The sequence below is a fragment of the Ascidia mentula genome, chromosome 8 (genome assembly GCF_947561715.1).
Source record: "Ascidia mentula chromosome 8, kaAscMent1.1, whole genome shotgun sequence".
In the NCBI taxonomy this organism is placed as follows: domain Eukaryota; kingdom Metazoa; phylum Chordata; class Ascidiacea; order Phlebobranchia; family Ascidiidae; genus Ascidia; species Ascidia mentula.
Genome location: NC_138573.1, coordinates 7,750,684 through 7,772,661, shown reverse-complemented (window position 1 = coordinate 7,772,661; position 21,978 = coordinate 7,750,684). Strand labels below are relative to the sequence as shown.

Genomic DNA, 21,978 nt, shown 5'->3' with positions numbered 1-21,978 from the left:
AAACGTGCTTTATAATTCATATCGCGCGATTTGAGCGAACTTTGAACCTCCCGTGATTTCTCCCAACATCCTGTGTAGTACGTCACACACGATCACTCAACGTTCGGAACCGGATCCAAGTGAACCCAGTAAGGCCCACAATGACCCCTCCACCTCCCAGGTTATCTCAACCGTCAAAGCAACCGTACGTATGTGAATGGGTCGGCCACAACGTCACTCGGGCCACCTAGAAGCTTTCGCCGCCGCTGCGACAACTTCAAGCACTTCCGTCCACCGAGGTCTTATCTCCGAGTCCTCGATTACTGACTTCATTAAAAACGCGCCGCCATCGCAAGATTCTTTGAAGACGAGCGGGCAATTATTTATTTCAAAGCGAAAGCAAACATCCTCAGCTCCTCGAGTTTGCTTCGGACCCAGCACGCGCTCATAGGAAGCAACATGTTTGCCGTGCGATACCCAGGTTGATGTTTCATGCCGCTGCGATGCGTTTTCACCCACCAAGCCTCGCTCTTCGCGCGTCACAGCCCCGTTTGTCATGTTTACTTTTGGTCACCTGGCGAAACAACGACAAAAATCGACTAAATCCTGTTTAACTTTCAATAACGCGCGCCACAGGACAGGAAGAGGGACTTGCGATAAAATTCTCCTCCAGACACCAAGAATTCGCGAGACTTCTTTGCTTGGCATAATCGACCTTTTGTTGGGTGCGATTACGAGTAATTTTCAGCAAACATTTCTTTCAAATTGATGTTTTGTCAAAACTTCATTACACACGATTGGATCACGCGGGTAAGCTCACGAGAGTATGAAGAGAGCAGTCTGGTCCTGTATGCCAACATGTGAATCATTACATTCAAATCCAACCACTACGTTCCAAGAGTGATAAAAGGTAGCCTAAGCATGTTTGGGACAAATAGTTTAGTTATGGCGAGTCATCGATGTAATGTATGCGTGAAGAAAGAATTGATTCTCAGTAAAAATACCAGTATATTTTTCACTAACACCAAAATTTTAACCAGATTTGTGTCACATCGGATTGCCTCTTGTTTTTCCCTGAAAGCGTTAAAATGACAGTGTTTTGACAGCTAAATCCCGCGGTTTGGGACAGAAGCACGTTTGATGGGCACGAGGTTCTTTGACAGGATTCGTGCGTGAAAATGTTCCTCACAAACCGATACCAGTTTCTCCTCATCTTCGTCGGTCGGTGGGACACGGATTTTGCACTTGAAGGACAAAGGATCCAAGAAAAACCTGCCGGATGACCAGTTGCATGGAAAGTGTACGACAAAATGTGGAGAAAGGACACGAGGGCAATTTCTCCATAGATAGCCGACTTTGTCTTCGATTCTTTCAATTGGTTGGGTCAATCATGCACGATCAAACAATGGAGGTTTAGGAGAATTGCAACTCTGGTACTGACCGTGTATTGGCCAGTGGCGTTTTCTATTTTCGTTGCCTTATAGTTTTATTCGGGATAAGATTCTCCATTACCTTGTTAAAGATTTAAAGGCGTTGACTGTCCCACGCAATGTATGTTTTGAATACATGTCAATAATTGCAGTAGTTAATCACGTTTGGACCGAAAACAATGGGATGTTGGACGTTTCCTTTGTTCCGTTGGCGAACAAGCAGGTATTGTCAGTCAAAAACCTTTTCTCTAATCTTTATTGCTTGATGTTGAAACGAGGGTCGTCATGTGTATTTTCAAGTGCTGAATGCAAAGAGTTATATCTTTCAAATCACCCAAAATGTATAAACCTAACGCACTCTAACTCTTAAAAACCTTACACAAAACTTTGCAGCATAAAACTTTATGTAGACTGCGTGTATGTGCCAACACGTCGGGACATCGTGAGACCAGACGATTTAGACAATCTTGGCTTCTCTACAGTCATTTAAGTGCACAAAGTTTACGAAACGCATGGAAGAAAATGCCATCACGTCGGAGTTTCGCCACACAACTAGCGCCAGGAGAAGACTTTGTCGCTAGCGCCACTGACAAGGAATTTCCTCCTGTGTGGTCCCACGGATATTTCCGCCGCCATGTTTCTCCTTAAAAGTTACAGCGACGTGTGAAGACCCATCGTGGTTATGTTTTGTGGTTACAGGGGGTCTTTGACCTTGAGTGTACTCTGTCGTTACTGACGGGCACAAAGTAAACGGAAAGTTTGCACTAAGATCCCCTTATACAAAGCCGTACTGCTTGCTCTTTAGGAGGTGTCAAACTATCCCACCACAGCAAAGTCAGGTTCGCTTATCTTGTACTTTCAGATAATTGCAACTTTACATTACGTCGCTGCTTCTTCTGCTTAATTGGGGGCTTATAAATTTGTGTTGACTTTCATAAGTGTCACATTTGCGCATTTCATATCACATGAAATTAGTGAAGTGGTTTCCAACTTGGGGTTGGCGGGACCCCAAGGAGTTCGTAAATGAAAAAAAATCAAGCAATGTGAAGTTTGTGCTTAAACTTCCCTATTAGCAGTAGTTCCTTATTTCAAGAAATGTATAACTTCGTTACAGAACGAACTGGTAATTTAACGTAGGGGTTCGCAGATGATTTTAAAAAATGGTTCCGTGTCAACAAAATGGTTGGGAACTATATACAGTGGCGAGATGGGATGGAAATGTCAACGCATTAAACAACGAAACACCAAGGCGTTCTCTTTGAACGAATCCAGAAAATGGTGTTTAGTTCGATAGGGATTCGCGAACATTATTGGCTGAAAAAATGAAAGGGGGCGGTATTCCGAACAAACAGCATCCCCGCATCGTATTTTTGTGACCCAGAGGTTACTATCGAATTTTTTTTAAATTTTGTCAATCTTTAACTAAAGTTTGCAAAGTTGTGAAACAATCTCTGAGACTTTTGTGAGCCGATCGTCGCCTTGTTTGCGCTCCAATGCTAAACAAACCGGCAAATTGGACCGACTTTCAGTTCTCCCAATCTGTCCACAATTTCGCGGCCGGCGGATTGGGAGCCGATCAAGGGAATTAATTTCTCTGCTGTACGGCCCAAAAATAGCACTGGCTGCGGACCCCGGACAATGGGCGAGTAATCATTTCGCGCAAACAACAATGAAAGACTTGACGCAAATATTGACTCCCATATATCAGCAGAGTCACCGCGCATTGCGTGACAAGCGTTCTCGGCGGAGAGGGTCGGTAAATACGCGGACGCCCTCACGCAATCGCCTTGCCAACGGTGCAACGGTCTCCCCCACCCAGGTCACGTGCGCCCCGGTTGGACACGTAACGCCCCCGCGCTCCGAAATTTAGCGTAACAAGACGTCATATCCGTGATGTCCATTCCCTCGAAATAGCCAGCGACATTCTTACGTCCATCGCACGCCATCCCATACTTTCCCCCGCTTTCGCGTTTGGGTAAAAATAAACTATAGATAGACTGGGGGTTATTAGAGTGTAGGGGTCTAGGGTTGTTACTACAAGAGATGTAAGGTCCTCTTCTCCCCATACTGTGACGGAGTGGGAAAGAATTCGTTCGTTCGCTTGTTTTACGGAAGCAAGTTGACTCGCGTAAAAAAAGTTGGGGAGAAAACAGTAATGGGGTTAACCTTTCACTCACCAAATTTCGCCGACTTTCGTTTTCACTGTTAGACTTTGGTTCTTGCGCAAGAAACCGATTCGTTTGTCACCACAGACCGTAAATCAATTATTTTTAATACTATTGATGTCCAAACTAACACAAATTACTTTTGTTAGCAAATTACTGCAGCTACATATTCTGTAAAATTATGTTACGTGTATACGATAATTTTTTGTTTTTGTTTCAAAACTGTAAACAAACCCTTCCCTTATTTAGTTTCAAAACTGTAAATGAATCCATTACCAGAAACATAACAAGGTAACTAAGCAACCATTATTAGGTCAACTGTATTGTCGTTACAGTCATTAAGTAGTAAGTACAAGTGCACAAACACTAACCAGAGATAAAGTTCGGCAACTTTACAGACAATATTTATTTGTTTATGAATAGATCGCTTGGGCAGTGATAATGCTCTCGGGCGAAAGATGACCTGAGCCTGTTACAGCAATAACTAGAAAAAACGTCCCGGAGGCAAGTTACATAGAACAAAGGTGATCCCATCTGGGACGTGTCGTGGTGATCTGCTGAATTCCCGTTGCGGTAAGACGTGACTCGATTCCATTAAAGCGAGCAGAGACGCGCGGTTGAAATCGTGCTTTTCTCACATGCGAGAAAAGTTGATCCAACTTGAAGCAACAATGTATTCAGCGCGTTGAGAGCAAGGCCGCGGCCAAGGTTTATTTGCTTCGACGTGACACTGATCTAACTCTCATGGACGACGTTCACCATAGAAATAATACCAGCTCAAAGCACCTATCAATGGGATGGGTTGAATGGTGGTAAAGGGAGCATTACTTCTAGTTTTAGTTTTAAGCCAATGAACAAACGAAACATCGGCAAGAATATACAATAAACCGCGATATTCCGTCTTCAAACAGAGGTTCAGCAAATTATCCTTAAAATTGGATTGATCTACCCTGTTCTACGTAAATGCTTTGAAGCCTCTGCGGGAAAACGCATTCATTTCCATTTTTGTGCATGAGCACTTACACAACAACAAATTTCCCCTGATTTTAGAGAAAACTTTTGCTTATGATGGACACCCGTTTTAACCTATACCTGCCCACCGTGATCCCTGTGCTTGGAGAACACGTCAATGGGCAGCCCCCAAACACCGCGTTTAGCTTTAGGAATGCGCCACCAGAAGGGGCGCGTCAACGTTGCTTTACCATTGTGACTATATTGCGGATGCGTGGCTTAGTATTTGCGTCGAGATCGACGCACACATCTTATATAGCCGTTCTTTTTTTAAACACAAACAGACGAACGGAAACTTACCACTCGAGTTTCGACGTTTTGTGACAGCATCAAGTCCCGCCCATATTACGCATCTACATCCAGTTAATAAGGGCAAGTCTACGCAAAGTGCAATGTCATCATTATATATTTTCGATACGCAACTGTTTCTGAATTTATCGAGGATCGTTATTCCCAAGAAGATTAAGTGAACCAATTTTATCAGTTCTTCTTAATTACTTTATTTTTTGCAAACGGTTTCCAGGCATTGATTTAGATTTACTTTATTTCAAGTGGGGGTGGAAAAATTTAACCCGACCCAGTTTCACCCGAATTTCGACCCAATGACGTGTTGCGCCCCCCCAAGAAACGCAAAGTTTTGACGAGTCACGCTGACGACGTGGACAAATACTGAACGTTGGCTCCATCACACAAACGCCAGTTGAAGGATCGGGCGAACGTGTCGTGCGTGAAGAGTGTGTGTGTTTGTCGTCCGTCGAAAGAGCGATCATCGCTTCGCCTACGATGTTTACGCAACGACAAAAGACTGATGTTTGATTTCCCTAACTCGTGACACACTTGATTCGCGCCACAAGCGTCCGACTTTTGTCTCCATGGCAACCGTTCCACGTAGGACCCGCTCACGGACTTTGAGTTTTGGTGCATTGGGGAAACGTCGTCGTTAACACAACAACTCGATGTGGTTCAGCAGTTTATTATTGACCGAAGGCGTGAAGGAGGAGTAACTTTGTGGCATTTTCCTTGTACTACGTCACGAAAACTTACGGGCAAAGTTAACATGATTTCAAAAACAAATTGTTTGATCCAAACATTGAAAACTGTGAAAAAACAGATTGGTGATGACAAGTGTGTCTACTTCGGCAAAATATTTTGACATTTCACTTTGCAAATAAATGTTAACCGTCCTTTAAAAAAAATTTTGTAGTGAAAAATGTGAACTTGGTTTTTCGTCCAACCTACAAAAATTCGAGCTTGATCCACAGTGGTATTCTTCCTTATTTCTTCCTAGCATCCTTATTTTAATATTAGGAACCATCTAATGTCACAGCAGGATACGATTCTTTTCCCACAATACAATTTTGAAACCACACAAATTAGGAAACGGAAGATGGCCGCATCTGCAGAATGACGATGCATCCATGACAACCGCCGACAGGTGTCAGATCGACATTCCCAGAATACACGGCGCCCAATGCAAAACAGTTTGTATTTAACGGATGGTCGTCGCGCGTATCTTTTGCACAGTCACGACATTTCGATAAAGAATGTTCGGGCATAAGTGTTACAAACGATCATCACATTGTTGTGCTCCGCGAGCCGCTGTCATTCCGCGCGCTACGTCAGGTGCTATATAAAGCAACCTTCGTTTACGGCCAGGCACCGATGCACGCTTGCGATAAGTGTCTATAAACTGATGCGCTGCTCGCGCGACGCGCACGGTTATTGTGGCGATTTCAGTCACGTTGTTTCGACGTCGAGTGGAGTAACTCCGCTTCGGGGGTACCTGATACACCGTACGACACGGACCCTCCCTAAATAGAGGTTATAACGACGTTTTACGTCGGAAGATATTTTTTCGCTTACGAATTCACGTTGGCGCAAAATAGCGCTCGATATGGAATTTGATATGTAACAATAATCCAGAACGACGAGGTCAACCAAAACACGACGTGAGTGTACGTGCACACCGCTTCTCCAGAATCCAATGCGATTTGCCATGTTTGGCTCGGTTTACAGCGATAAACAATGAATCATCCTCAGTCCTAGCACATAATATGCGTGTGAATGCCTAAAAAATTGCCATAATACACGAATACGCGCACGTTAGCTTTAGCAGAAACTGGGCACTCAGATATGTCCAAATATCTAGCATGATGCGACCGCATGACGAAATGCGGGTGCACGGGTGAGGCGATCAGCGCGTCGCCCCGAGAACAAATCGTGATCCGTTGATTTCGACTCGTGCGCCTTTGAGAATGGCGGCGGTTGTGCGAGGCCTTCGCGTTCTGTCACGACCTTGCTCGATATTTACCGGCTTTCTAACAAGTCCTGCTCTCGGGCGATTCACGATTTTTGATGATCGTCCGCTCGTGGCGGATGTCCGATGACCCCGACAACACGTATTCGCTACCGCTGCCTAGATGCGGTGATCGTTGCAAATTTCGTGCAAAATTTATGCAATATCAAAGAGGGCTTTAAGTGATATAGGTAGTTATTCAGGGTCATATTTCCATTACTGCACATTTATGTACACACTGTTCTCTGATTTGACTTCAAGTTTAATACTAAATCACGTTTAAAGTAATTGCCAACGTTTTCCTATTTTGTTATGAAGATAGTAATTGAGCAGTTTGTGTATTCTTTGTTGTCTTGTTTTTACCCACTATCCAAAGACAGTTCAGATTACACGTTGGTATGAGCAAGATGAGAAAACCACTCCAGGCCTTTTTTGGTTTATCAATTTTAATTCAGCCCGTAAGTAGATAAGTATTGACACTTACACCGCAAAGTTTTATTTTCGCGTCATTGTTGGAATTTTCCATGCAGTGAAAAACGTGAAGGTGACTCGTAAAGCCTGCTCGTGGTTATCTGGCCTTTGCGGCGTTAAAACATGCTAAGATGTAGGTCAGCTCATCTTCATGGCCAAGTACCAACTGGCGCTGCTGACAGCCTAATCGCGCGGGGTAATATAGATAATGAGACCACAGTCACCCAAACGTGTCTCGGAAGACGGCTTGTTGTACAACAGACTTGCCATTAGACCTATGTGATAAACAGTTGTGTTTTGACTCCCTGGTTGGTCGTCTCCTGGTTATATACAAGATAACATAGGATAATATTGACATTAGCCCTTACCTTCGGGATAGTGCATTTTTTTCAATTTTCTTTACAACACACACTAGAGCAGTGTTTTACAAACTTTTTTTGCCTGTGGAACACTGCAAGGTTATTTAAGTAACAATAAAAACGCACATTTGTCGTAATTTGTTTCGTTTGGTAAATTTACTCAAAAAGCTCTTCTGGCAAATTTCCAGCTTCGGCGCCAAACGTTTTTTTGGAGAATTTTACTCTGATGCGTTTATTGGCCCAAGGCTTAACGAATAATTTCAATTTTTGCCCAAAAGTAACTAACTTTATATTCAGTAGTTAATGGAAACCTTTATATTTTTTTATGTAACCCCAGTTTGGGAATCGATGCACTGGCGTATTGGGCCATGTAACAGACCAACGAAGTTCCGGATTATTACGCGACCACATAACACGAACGTGGGCCCTAACTGCCGGGTTTCCTCCTGAACGATTCCATTTACAGTGAAATAAACTGTGAACAGAGTGTTCGGCATTTGTTCTTGGCATTACAAGTGGGAATTGCTTCACAAAAACATGTGTTCATGCGGTTCCTCTTCCCGAGTTGGCCACCAAGTCACAAAGTTAGTCTGTTCTCAAAGAAATAAAAATCGCCCGATTTTCGGATGCACATCGACTGCGTGAGTGTGTTTTGGCATTTCTTGGAAACAACGCTTCGTTACCAAGGTTTTTCCGCTAAAGAGTTAAGAAGTGATTGCGTGACCGATTTGTACCCAGAGAGATTAGTGGCGAGGCTGTGTATATTTTGCAATCACCATCGCGTGGCGATAGACGCGATCCACGGGAACCGCGATTCCGCAGAATGGATATTGTAAATCAAAGGTCCTGCCCCGCCCCACGATCTGGCTGTTTGGCCGCATCCGATGGGCGCGCGTGTTAATCCGTTTACGAAACGAGAAATAGATTTCTATGCTGTTACCTTCTCTAATATGGCTTTTATAAGAGCCCTGCGGTTTATTATTTGCAAGTCACGGCTGCAAACATTAAAACGGGTCATTAGATGTCATCTTTTTTGGAGTGCGCAGCCCGGAGTGCGTGAAAGCTGTGTAAATTCGAGTGTTCAGTTAAGATCCACCCGGTACTTTTAAGTGTCATTGGCGCGAACACCCGACGCTTGGGCCACCTTTGATGAGCGCAGAGTGATTACATCACTCTCACTCCGCTTATTTCGATTCGGTATGAATATTGAAACAAAACAATAGACCTTGTTTATCTGCTGTAAGTCCCTGCTTTTTTCGACTTAACCAAGCAATTGTTGTTGAGCGAGGGTCCGTCACCGCTACAATGGGAGGTATGTAAGGTGGGCCCTGCTGCATCCTTATAAGTCGCGGCAACGTTGTGTGTGCATGATCAGTGCCCTAGCTTGATCCGCATGAATTTCACAGACTGGTGGTTTCGTTTCGTACACGTTACAAAAATATCGCAAAATTCCAGCTGTATTTTTGCGCCTGAATAAGTGCCATTGTGCTGCTAGTCCGCAATGACTTGTTCTTGGCCGCGAAACGCAGACAACAAACACTTCACTTATTCTAAAGCCCCCAGTACGACGTCACAGACTTTTCTGCAAACGATGTTTACAAAAGCACGGTTTGTGGTTCGTCAAAACATCCACAACGGCAACGTTATTTATGCGATGTTTGTGTTCAGGTGAAGTAAGAAACTAAATCTGGTCGTTCCATTGTACGGGGGAAATGAGCCGTGAACGCGAAAGGTCAAGTCGCCGAACAGACTATATTGCTTACATAAACATTTTTTTGGTTGGAATTTTTTTATATGACGTAGTCCAGCCGATCCTGTCGTGTCTCGCCGATGCATTACGGCATATCCCTGAAAATACAAAGGAGAACGAGTGGAGAGAATGGCCGCCAAGGCCTTCGGTGATTCAGACATATACTAATTCAAGTGCGATCCGTGAGATGCGTTGCCGCCGTTGACCGAATCGACTCGTCTTTAAAACTGGTGACAGCGCACCGAGCAACTTTTGATATTTAACCGAACATGGGAAGTGTTTACGATATACGAGGCAAGACTACTTCGCTGTATATATGCGCTCGACTTAAGCTCTTTATTCAACGGATGCGTTTCGGTTACACGACTACGCCCCAAAATTCATGTGTGCGGTTTTATGGAGATGATGACATTGGCAGTGGGAACATTATCGTATAGACTTGTAACAAAATTCCAACTAAAATGTTTACCTCATATTTGGGATGACGTTGTTTCTATGTCGGACAACGCACGGCAAAGGCCCGCACGAAACCAATGTGGTTTTTAAAATTGTTGCCAACAAAATGCGATTACCGCTAAGTGTGAAATTACCTAATTTAATTCTTGACTACTGAAGTATTTCGTGTGTTTACTACTGATGATAAGTCACCGTCTATAGCCGCAAAATTGTGAACACGGATGTCTTTCACAGGCGCCAGTTGATTCGACTGACAGTTTCCTCGGGGTTAACAGACGGCGATCATTTTTCATCACCAAAACACAAAGAGTTGGCGGCTAAACTATGTTTGTGTCTGATAACAACTAACAGGATCCTTTAACGCCGAAGAATTGTTGTTGAAAGCGTGCTGCTTCCTGGGGTAGGCGAAGAAAATGCTCGAAACAGCCGCTTTGCCGAAACACGTCAGAAGTATATCTAATTTGAATGCCTTGTACAATGGGGTTCGCTCGGCTATCGACAGGACGTTTTCGCGAAATCAACGGGAAGTTGGTACAAGGGCAGTTTCAACCTAAACGACATAGAGCTTCGGGTTGCTGGTGTCTTCCGTCGCCAAAACAGGACGCACCAGCACGCACCATTGCGTGACAACGCGCTTGACGTCACAATGGCAATAAGGGCTTCCAGCGAAGCGGGACGCTCGCGAGGACAGAGTTTTCGACGCCGTGACCGCCTTGGCGTCTTCAAAGTCACTCGGGCGCAGAGAAGCGATATTTATCAGGTGCATTATAGCTTCGGGGGTGCTGTGTGTAGGCTCTGGTAGTTTTTGTGAAAAGTCTGTTTACGCGGTTGTGAAATGCCAGGCAGAAGGCAATAATGGCGTAATCGAGTAGAAATCGAATTAAAGTGTCCGTGAGTAAGTTCAGCGCGCAACGGACTCTGGCGGAACGAAGCACCCGCGGAATAAAATTACCCCGGGCGAGAGCTGGCAAATTGTAACTATCCTGTCGGTGTTTTCGCGTTTCGCCCGGCCGGTTCAAGAGCGTTGTGCAATCCAGGAGGTGCCCATTCGCCTGCGTGTAAAAATCTCTGACGAGAAAAACGCGACTCGCTGAAAGACTCCTTATTCTCTTATCTGGCTGCTCCTCTGGACTGCGTCACCAGGCGTTTCGCGGCGGCCATGAAAAAGGATATCGCATCTTGTTTTTGAAGTTACTGGCAGTTCGGGCAGGCGAGCAAGGCCGACGACGCATGTAGATTAGAAGGCCTTGCTTTGATAACGTGGCACTCTGCGCTGCGAAAAATTTCGTAAAAATGAGGATTATAGAAAAGCTAGCATTAAGAAAGATCGTCCATAACATTATTCCGCTTGAAATTAATCCTCTTCTTGGAAATCAAGACATAATCATGGAAGGTTAAGTTAGAATTAACGTTTGAAAGGTGAAATTATCTCTCCAAGCGTTGACAAAAGTGCCAGGTTGAGAAAACCGTGTGGAAAAATTAGAACTTTTGTTTCGGTAAAGGGCTGGTGAATGTTTATGTGTTAGTTTTTCAACTGTATTCAAGGAAAATTCAACCCATTAACTGAAGAGTGCATCAATGTTTGACATAACGCTGAATATATATTTTTTCTCTTATTGATAAGCTTTGTATGTATGTTGCAGAGACAGAAACGCATCCATTAGACAGGCTTGTGGCGCAGAAATCGCCGAGGCCATCGCAAAGCTACAACTTGCCGAAGGGCAAATACGAAGTGAACGCAGTTCTCGTCATCAGTCGCCATATTTTCATAACGAAGCCTTCACGGGCTGAACGACAAGCAACCGACCCGGTTGACGAAAACCGAGATTTCTCGACGACGACGACGATATTGCAATTTGCGCCGACCTCTTTTCCAAGCGCACCGATACACTCATTTAGTGCAAGCAGGTATGTTATTGTTATTTCCTCTATTGCAAAGCGCTAGGCAAAGTGCTCTGCCTGGTAGTAGGAAACAAACAATGGCCTCGTCAATTTTGCTGGTGACAGGGACAACCGCGACCACGCAGAATTACGTCGCGCTTGCAGTGGAATTTGACACATATGGTGGTAGCTGATGGGTGAAAGAGTCACAAATTGGGCTGCAAACGCGCCGAAATGTGTTTGTTGTGTAGTAGGCGCGCGGATAGAACAATGGAGCGCTTCTTGTTACGCGTTATTGTGAGCGACAAATAATAACTTCCTGGTAAACGGCTTTAATTCACTGCTAACCTTCGCCTTTTGTGTGGCTCGATTCAGCTTGCGGCCAGCGTTGCCTCTCTCCAATCCCATACAATATAGCTGTTCGGATCGCGATTGTTAATGCCTTTAATAATAAAAAATCTTCGCGTCGCGTGCGTGCGCCCTCGTCAACGCCAAACACGCGATCCATTCGACCGTTGGCACTCGCGAAATAATGCATCGCGTGCTGCGTAGTCGACCACAGGGAAATGTTAATATTTGTCGAAATTTCGCACAAAGGCGGCTGCGTGAAGTTTGGCCGCATTGCGATGTTAGTTTTGTTAAAGGTATTTGCGCTACGAGGGGTCCCATAACATTCTCCTTTATTTTGAGTCTATTATGTTACGCGTGCTCTCTCGTTGTTTATTACCCAAAGACGTCCACTGGTCTTGAAAAATCGAAAATTCGATTCGTCGCTCTCCCTTGGCAGTGTTCACAATATCTACAGGTAAACGCCAATTCGTTTTTCCGTTGTAGTCTCGCACTGAAGTTTTCTTAATTTGCGGTGTCGCCTTTTTCATTTCTTCCGTCAGCATATTATCTTTTGTGATGTGCCGTGAGCCGCTGGTCTACGCAAATAGTGACAGGCGCGAAAAAAAGAGTTTGCGGCGACCTCGTGTAATTAAGACCCTCTCTTCCCTCGGGCCGTTTATATAGTTTGTCGCTCACGTCTAGCCATTCATATTCATCACAGCAACCTATCACCCATGCATTAAGGATCGCGAGCCGTGGACGCCAGATGTTAGGTTGCCGATGGGATTATTTTTACAGGAATTTAGGCAGAATAAAAAGTTAGTCTGTGGACAGTCAAACAGCATTAGGGATAAAAGCATGTTTATGATTTAGTCTATGTTGAACTATACCGAAAACAGAATTTACAACTCGTGTTGTTCTGTTTCCACAGCTTTGAGACGTTTCCAAACTCTTTGACCAAGCGTGCCTGGTTATTACCACGCACCTGTAGGAAAGCTCCGTACCAATGGCTGCTGCCGTGGCTGTGAATTACCTTTCGCCGAACTTTAACGCCCCCATTCCCGCCGATAGCCGCTTCATCAACCAGTCCCTGGAACAAGCCGCATCGGTTTCCGATAGCTCGTCCACATTTTCGCCGGTCTCGTCACCCGAGTTCTACTTCGAGCCGACTCTTGCTGAGAGGACGAGCGTTGAAAGTCTCGAGGTAAATGACTTCGGTCACTTTTGTTCGTTTATTGTCCATCAAATCGGACTTAAAAAATAGCCGCCGTTCGATTGCAGTGGCGCGTAATGCACGCTGTAGAGCGAGCGTAACGCGGGATATCCGATGCGACAAGATTAGTTTTTTTTCGGGGGTCTCTTTGAAGAGTTGCCCCCTGGGGCTCGCTCCGGTGCAGGATCACTCGACGAGCGATGTTTATGGGTGACGAATTTATTCACCTCTATCCCCGCGACGGCGAGGCAGAGAGGACTCGTAGGCAGCGAGGCGAAATGGCAGGAAATTGCTCAGCGACGATGCAAATACATTCTGCCCAAGGGTCTGCGTTGCTTTCGCGTGCTAAAGGTGACGCTGGAATGTATTTCGTTTCTAAGGGCTCTGGTTGCAGTTACAACTTCACTTGACGATTTTGACCCTCAACCGCCGCCAAGCACAGGCAAAGTTAAACAACGATTTATGAGTGGTGCAAATATTAGCGGTTCTGCTTGCGTATGACGACAATCGGAAATGCGTCGCCTACTTGAACTTCGATTAGATTGCTTCATCAGTGATGTTTGATTCGCTGCGGTTAGTATATTGGGCGTTGGGCATTTGGACCCGGCTTATACTTCAAACAAACAGTTTTGTTGTCTTGGCCAGGTATAACTTCGTGATTAATAAGCGCTATATTGATTTACTAAGCAACTTTCCGCTGGCAAATTTTATTATCTCTGGCGCAGTGACGCCCGTGGGCGGAAAAAATCACTCCTCTTTCATTTCCTGTTTCAAGCGCAATATCATCGGAAATTAGAATCGTATCAATGGGGCACGTGTCTGTTGTAAACCGAGCAAAACGTCGCGGATACACACCAAAAATTAGCTATTCACCTTCACTTGGCACCAAACACACACTAATCAATTGGACTTCAACTATTGTCCGTTTAACAAAAGCAGGTTTACAGCCTTATAAAATATCACGCAAGTTTAAATAATGAATTTTACGCTAAACTGCAGCTCGATGTTCCAGACGTTTGTAATATCCCATACCAACCGGATGCCAACATATAACCATAGCAACCAATATTTTGCACCATCACGACTCGCCGAAACATCAGGCTAAATTGAAGGAGCAAGTTGGATATATGTCATAGCCAAGCAGTCGACACTAGGTGCGGATTGGTTGAAATGCCACCCAGTCGGTGCGATTTATTACCTTACAGACTGACGTCCAGTATTCGGGTTGCGTCAAGCGAATCCAAAAATATCGCGTCGGATTGGTGTGTTCTAAACGATTACGTCATCGGGCTCTCGGTGAAGATTACATGCGTTTGGGATTAAAGTATCTTGATTTGGTTGCGACTGAAATGTTGGCCACTCGATTTGAAGTAGATTCACAGACGCTCTCCGTTGCCATAGTTAATCTGCTTTGACGTCAGCACTGAAGTTGTCAAACACACGAGCGCGTAAACGCCTCCACGTATTCAGAAATGGTTTCAGTGACCAGTTACGTACTTGTCGCTGATGTAGTCTTTAAGGCAGGATCAGCTCACGCTTAGCATTCGCTGTCAAATGTTCTTAAGACTCTGGAACACAACTTAACCGCTCAAGTGATGCGCACAGGGCGTTGTGGTTTGGCGAAGTTCACCTGCCCAAACAACTTTCCCTTGTTTTGTACAAAGCCCGACGAGAGAGTAAGTGCAAAAGCACCGCGTATATGGTGCCCATCATAATGCTGGGCCCCATTGTAGACGCAAATTCTCTCGAGGGCTTTGCGTATTGTTGGCGATCTATTCTATTTTGGAGTTGGCGTTCCCAAAGGTATGATTTTCCTGTAATCAGCGCTTTGAGGAGGCTTTCGCGAACCGTTGGTTATCACTGTGAGTTTGTTCGTCGTCGCGACATCCATACACGCCACGCAGCTAATATATTGACGTCAAGGCCATTCCTCAATGTTACGCCGCTCTTGTCGCGTCGGGACTATGTTAACAGAACTTCCGTGTCAGGCGCGAATCGATACACGGAAACGTACTTACGCTCTTTGCGGGAGTCATTATTCGCGATGTCGCTAATTTCGGAGCAACGGCCTGAAAGCTCGCTTTGTAAACGTCGCAGTTTCCGTAGTCGGACGTGGCAACGTATGATGTTAATAATAAGACATGCGAAGAATGCGCATGGACAACGCGACTACTGCCACCCACGTATATTTTGTGCAAGACTGGCTTTACCAGAGGCGAAGGAAACGTTGGAAGTAATAAAATGAGTTATTTTTAAAACTTGTCAACCTCAATTGCCGAGCGACACCTGAAAAGATTCCAGGGCATGTTAATTTTTGCCCCTGAATGCGTGATGCGATTACGGTATCGCAAGAACGGAAAAACCTATTGGATTCGCCCAAACATATCAGGTACACTTCCTGGCGATAGGAGAAAATAAAAAAACGTATTCTAATCCCAAACCACACAGACAAGTGTTCCATCAATTAAGGGGCCAATTCGGAGGACGCGTTCATTTGCTTTACCCCAAGCGTTCTCCTCTCTCCAGTGTTTCAGCAGTGGGCGACAAATAACCTGGTTCCTGCGTTCGCATTGAGCCGCCGATTCGCTTGTCCAAATCGTCAATTGCCAATATTCCAGTTAGGTGCTGTGTGCCGCTTTGATCAGGCGCCGCGCAATAACATTGCCATCGGCACAATACGAGCCGCGTGTTTAAACAGATTTTGGCCCTCAGCAGGTCCCGCTCCTGTATTTTGTCAAGTCGCACCGGGCATGTGCGCTAAGCACACACACCGCTATAGCCGCTCGTAATAAATCAAAGGCGTTTTATGATTCTGAAACCAGCTAAATAGTGGCTTAAACCGGGGGGTCAATTGGTCTAAGACCTCATCGCCCCCATGGCTATGACAGGCATTGTAGCTGATTGTTTGTCCAACGGCAACGAAGTGGAACCTTTACCTGATATCTTTCAGGGCTCCATGAGCGATTACTACATGAACGCACCAACAATCAGCACATCGATGAAGAACGCCGAAGTCTCGATGCCACCCCCCATGCAAGCGGGTCCCATGTTTGCCACAGATCCTAGCATCTTCCGACGTGACAGCGCTTCCGATATTCACGATATTCTCAACTGCCCGAAAACGATGCCTAACGGTAAATTGATTGTCTTTAACTGGCTTAAGTATAATACACAACATAATACACAACATGACCAACACCTGTAACAAATTGCTTTTTAGGATTCCATAACCACATGTCCCATGCCGGCAACTCTTGCGTCTACCAACAGTCTAACTGCTACAACAACAGCAACAACAACAACGGCGATGCCACAAACAACATGTCTTGCGTGAACTTGAACTTCAACGTCGTGGTGAAGCAAAACGGCAACCAACACTACCACCATTCCCCACAGCACTCGCCCAATCACGAGCCCGCATCGTCGGTCCCGCAAAACGTCATTGCCTCCTCTCCAGGAAGCCCAAACTTGAGCAACATTCCTCCTGTGTCGAGCTTCATCAAAACTTCGGACGCAGTGCTTCATCCTTCTTCGCCTAACGCTAACCCAACCTCTCCTGCCCATTCACCAATGTACAATGGCCAAGAGGCGATGCTTAACGTCAGGCAAAGGCTCAACTCTGAGTCCGATATGGTGCCGATGTACGACCCACGCAGGCACACCTCCATGCCCTCCATTGCGGTGACCACTCACGAGGATAACGACCAAATGGCCAACTTCTACCAGCGTACGAGGTCGACAAGCCTCACTACTGACAGATGTTCCCTGCCATCTACATCTCCCAACCCTTCCATGTCACCGAACCACATGCCCCAACAACCGTGTTCGCCAATCAACATGATGAACAAACCCCAGCAGCAACCCTACGACGTAAAGACCGAAATCACCGAATGTGTCCCCACCATGAACTCCTGGGAAAGCCAACAACCACAGATCCAATACGACAACCCTCCTGTCGCTGCCTACCAAGATGGCAGGAGGTGCAGCAGGGAGATAAACGACATCACCTGCCCACAAATCAATGGCCACAACCTCGCACCCAAGCAAGAGAAGGCTTTCGTTGAGAGCCAGTACGCCAACGGCATGGCATACAACGAAGTTCATGGCGCCTACCCTCAAAATCACCAAACAAACGTCTTCCCACCTCATCCCATCAACTTCCCATCAATCTTGGAAGCCGAATCCGAGCCCTTGGCGCACCAGCACAACCAGATGCACCACCACCAAATGCACCACCACCATCATCACCAGCAACCACCACACGCACATCCCCAGCACCAGCACAACCATGAGATTCTCCAGCAAAGGAGCGAGCTGAGTCAGCAACACAGACGACACCACCACCACCACCCCTACATGGGAATGTCGGTTCCACCCTCGTACACCATGGCGGTGAACGGCACCATCCCATACCGACCCCGCTACAGCCGAAGGAACAACCCCGAGCTCGAAAAGAAACGCGTGCACAAGTGCAACCATGCAGGTAAGCGAAAACACCCTATCTGTTGTCAACGTGTTGCGCAACCCACCGCTGGGATCCTCCAGTCAACCATGAGCTATTTACCGCTCAGCCGAAACGCGACGTGTTTACGCCGTGCCCCACTTCTACTTTGCAGCAAAACCCAAGCGCGATATATTGGGCAAAGGAAGTCGAAACGTGTGCCTCTAGTTAATGGATCACATAGCAGCTTGCACGCGTGCTTGTTGTGGAAATCAGAGATGCACAAAAAAGTGTATTCAGCCAAAGCGGCATCGACGAACGAGGGGCAATGTGTGATATCTTGCTAGCAACACTTTCCAATGCTGCAATGTTGCGGAAAAGCGGGTGTGGCAACCTTGTGTGGGTCGTAAACACTTAACTCGGTTGGCGGTATACATTTTTTTCTTCTTATTCTGTAGGTTACCTAGGGACACGGGCTTTTCGGTAATCTACAATTACCACGGGCGCGGGTATCTTTGTTAGAGGTCGAACAACGCCCTCGGTGAAGGTCCCGAACTGCCATAGGCAAACACGTCACTTGTCTTTGGCCTCTGTATCAACAAATAACCGCCGAATTCCCCGCGCCTTTGACATAAACAGAAAACATCGATAGATGGCGATTTGTTTACGGAAACGACACCGGAAAATCTCTGAGCGTTGCACGATTCTTGCGTATTTTTGCCGCTAAGCCAAGAAAACCGCGTTGCATTCGATAAACGTCAGACAGTCGTGTGTTTGTTTTCATGCCGATTTTTTCGCCCGCTTATATAAATAATAATTCCAGTTTGGTGCAAAACCCGTCGCTGTGTTTGTTTATAAGCCTGTCGCAGTAAGTGCCGGTAGTTTCGCGGAAGCCGTTTATGTCCCCTTTTGTTGGCTTGCAGAATCGACCCGCGGGTTTCTTGTCTCGTAATCGCGTGCATCTCTGTTTATTCACGCGCCAAATTTCGGCAAAAATTGCGGCCAAACGCGTGATAAGATATGTCATAAGGGGGTCATTTCAAAAATTTGATTCCGTGGAGCTATTACGTCATCGAATAATCCCAGAAAAAGACAATCATTTGCCCCAAGGTCTACTCCCAAACTGCGTGCATGACTGCCCCTAGTTTGTGCCCCAGCAAGTAATATGTCCTATTTTTAGATGAGCTTGCTAGTTACTGCATTAAGGGCGTGTAAAACCGTAATTGTGCAAAACGCAAGGATTCTTTCCTAACCTATTTTTTCTTTGTTTATTTAGGATGCACGAAGGCGTACACGAAGAGCTCTCACCTGAAGGCGCATCAACGCACCCACACCGGTAAGCTACTGGGAAAATTTTTGTTGTGACGTTGCCGGTGTATTAATTGCTGCTTGATCAAACGCCCAATTAGGTTGCCCATCAGGAAATAACACTTGAAAAACATACGTTAGTTGTATCCCGAAATATTAAGCTTCGCTCGTGTGAAAATGTTGGAAAACGAGCACACGGTACCTTGAGAAAGCCTAATGGATAAAGTTTGTTAATAGCCATTTACATTGTTGTTTTACACTGTCAAATAAGGATAAAACCGCATTGACGTTACAGCACTCGATTCTGTTACTTTAATTGCAATCGCTCAACTGTAGCGTATCTCCGAACGTAAACACAGTTTTCGCAAAAAACAAAATTCCGCAGACAATCTCGTTTGAACCAACGTCCATTCGGTTTGCCAGCAAGAAATCGCGCCAGCGCTAACAAAGAGTAAACGCGTCCTGGACGTCACAAAACTTCCACACATAACTTCACGTTTCTATCCCTGATGTATTTGTGGACAATGCCCAAAGTTCCGCTAGATTTGACTTATTTGCCTTAGTGACGTCGACAGAATCCTCTTTATGCTTTCTGCGCCACGTTAACTGAAACGAATGCGGTAACTTGGGCCGTTGGGCCTGACTAAGTTAGACAAGACAGCGCCTGTTAAATCGGTTCAAAAATAGTTCCTAAAGCTTTTGTTAAGAACACCCAAATATTGTGTACCGGGCAGATTTTTACCGGTATTTTTGTATTTCCAGGGGAAAAGCCATACACTTGTAACTGGCAGGGATGCGACTGGAGGTTCGCACGTTCCGACGAGCTCACCAGGCACATGCGCAAACACACTGGCGCGAAGCCATTCAAGTGTCTCGTCTGCGGACGTTGCTTTTCTCGCTCTGATCACCTCTCACTCCACATGAAGCGGCACCAAGCGTAAAGAGGGACGATGTTATTGCCTCGCCGGCGTGTACAGGCTTTTGCACCAATCTCAGGAAGAAAACCTGCATTAACCCTGTGTCGCTCTGAACGTTTGCGTAACACTAAGGAAATCGACCAAGGCGGCAGCATATCACTGTCGCCTGCCACAGGAAGACGAGTGCCGAGAAACGGGAAGCACTTGTCGTCCACGATATTTTCTAACCCAAAAGGCGCGCAGGTCTCTCTCGCTCCCAGGACGAAACCACCTCCGCGTGGTGCCAACGTGGTAAAAATAAACCAGAGACGCTTTCTTCAACCGCCCGTTGCTGTTCTTCAATCTGTACACACGGGAGAGATGTTAACACCCGACGACGCTAATCCACCAACTGACCCGATTCTCGCGCGTGAGAAATCGCCGCAACATCACACCGTTGATTTCGTGGACCCAAGCGCCGCCGTGGGTCTGTCACGCGATCTGCCGTTACGGTCCACCAACTACAAGAGACCTGCACGGCGCTGTGCATTGTCACAGTTGCCTGCACAGCGATGTCACAGAAACTTTCGAACAACCATTGTGGGAGGTGCGCTTGGCCGTTGTGCAGACCCAGTATGACGCGCTCCCGCCTAAGTTTTTTTGTTTTACTTTTTCCCGCTTCTAATGTTCTACATTACGTTCCTATAAATGTTTAACGCAAGTGTACATTTGAAATGTTCCCCTGGAGAGCCCATTGCACTTAATAATGTCCGCTCGCCTACACCCGTGCGCGGAAATCTTTAGGCTTGTAGTGCATCAATCATATTTGCTCCTATATCGCTGCTCTTGTCCAATTCCAGGTTATTTTAATTACATATCCAAAGATGATAATTGTCCCACTAAAAACATAAGCAAGCCACATTTATGAATTCTGTACATCGTTTACGCTGCTGCCTACAACACACGTGCATAAAACTGGATGATTTTCCGCTGCTTAGCTCGGTACATCACTATTCTATCTACTTGTACACTAGCGTGTGTGCCTGTCTGAGTAATGTGCGTGCTTGTTGTTTTTTTTTGCTCGTTATTAACCGGCTTTGTACATTGACGCATCCCACGACCGCGGTGCATTATTTGCAACCGTCGCAGTTTTTATCACATCAATATTTTCTATTTAAATACGTTTTCTATTTTTTACCGAAGAGCTATTCTATATGACAAGGGAGATCGGTCGGTGCCCGTCCGTGGCCCGGCGCCTGATTTTCCTGCTTAATTCGCCAATTTTTTTGTTTTCCGAAGCACTTCTGAGTCGATGCTCATTTGCACGGTTTACGAATCCTACTAACCAATCAACTGACCGCGCTCTCCGGGACGGGGCATTTCACCCTGTCGCGGTTGTAGTCGCGGACGCCAAGCGAACATCCGTACTAATTTCAAGAAATATATGGCGATGTCTTCTCGACTCGCCGTTTCGTTGCCAAATGATCACGTTTTGTTGTCTTCAACCGTTCTTCGAGCATTGTTATATTGCAGTGAAACGAACAAAGAGTATTTTGTAGCGTTTTTGCTTTTCTGTTTTTATCACCTAAACGTGGCCTGTTCCAAGTTGCCAAGCTAATTTTAAACTATCTGTAGACTCGCGCCGCACTGCGGTAGTGCGGCTATGTTCTAAGTGTATTGAGAAGCCCGTCGAATGTGAACTGTGACGTGGAAACGCAATAAATAAGAAACCAAGGACAATGACTGGACGTTTTTCTGTTAGTTTTAATGCCAAACATGATTGCGAGATTAAGGCCGCGCAAAGCCGCATAGGATTCATATGTGTCTGCAAAGATTGTCGGAACGTAAACAAAATCTATATTCGCGTGGTGGAACGCGTTAACATTAAAGCCACTGCTAAGAACGAATTTCGGTGTTGCGACTTTAAACACAGTTTGCTGGACCGAAATAGTGTGACAGGTAGTGGTTTACGCATAGGATGGGCGCGGGGCT

The 21,978-nt window shown here is 45.7% G+C and overlaps 1 protein-coding gene across 1 annotated transcript; it reads left to right on the top strand.

The window, feature by feature from the left end:
- Positions 1-11,534: 11,534 nt before the first annotated feature.
- On the top strand, positions 11,535-21,726 carry LOC145910700 (uncharacterized). The gene is made up of 6 exons (XM_082997894.1): positions 11,535-11,825; positions 13,060-13,332; positions 16,292-16,475; positions 16,562-17,824; positions 19,059-19,118; positions 19,853-21,726. Exons 2-6 carry the CDS (start codon positions 13,135-13,137, stop codon positions 20,029-20,031), a joined length of 1,884 nt encoding a protein of 627 aa, XP_082854020.1. The 5' UTR covers positions 11,535-11,825; positions 13,060-13,134; the 3' UTR covers positions 20,032-21,726.
- Positions 21,727-21,978: the final 252 nt, after the last annotated feature.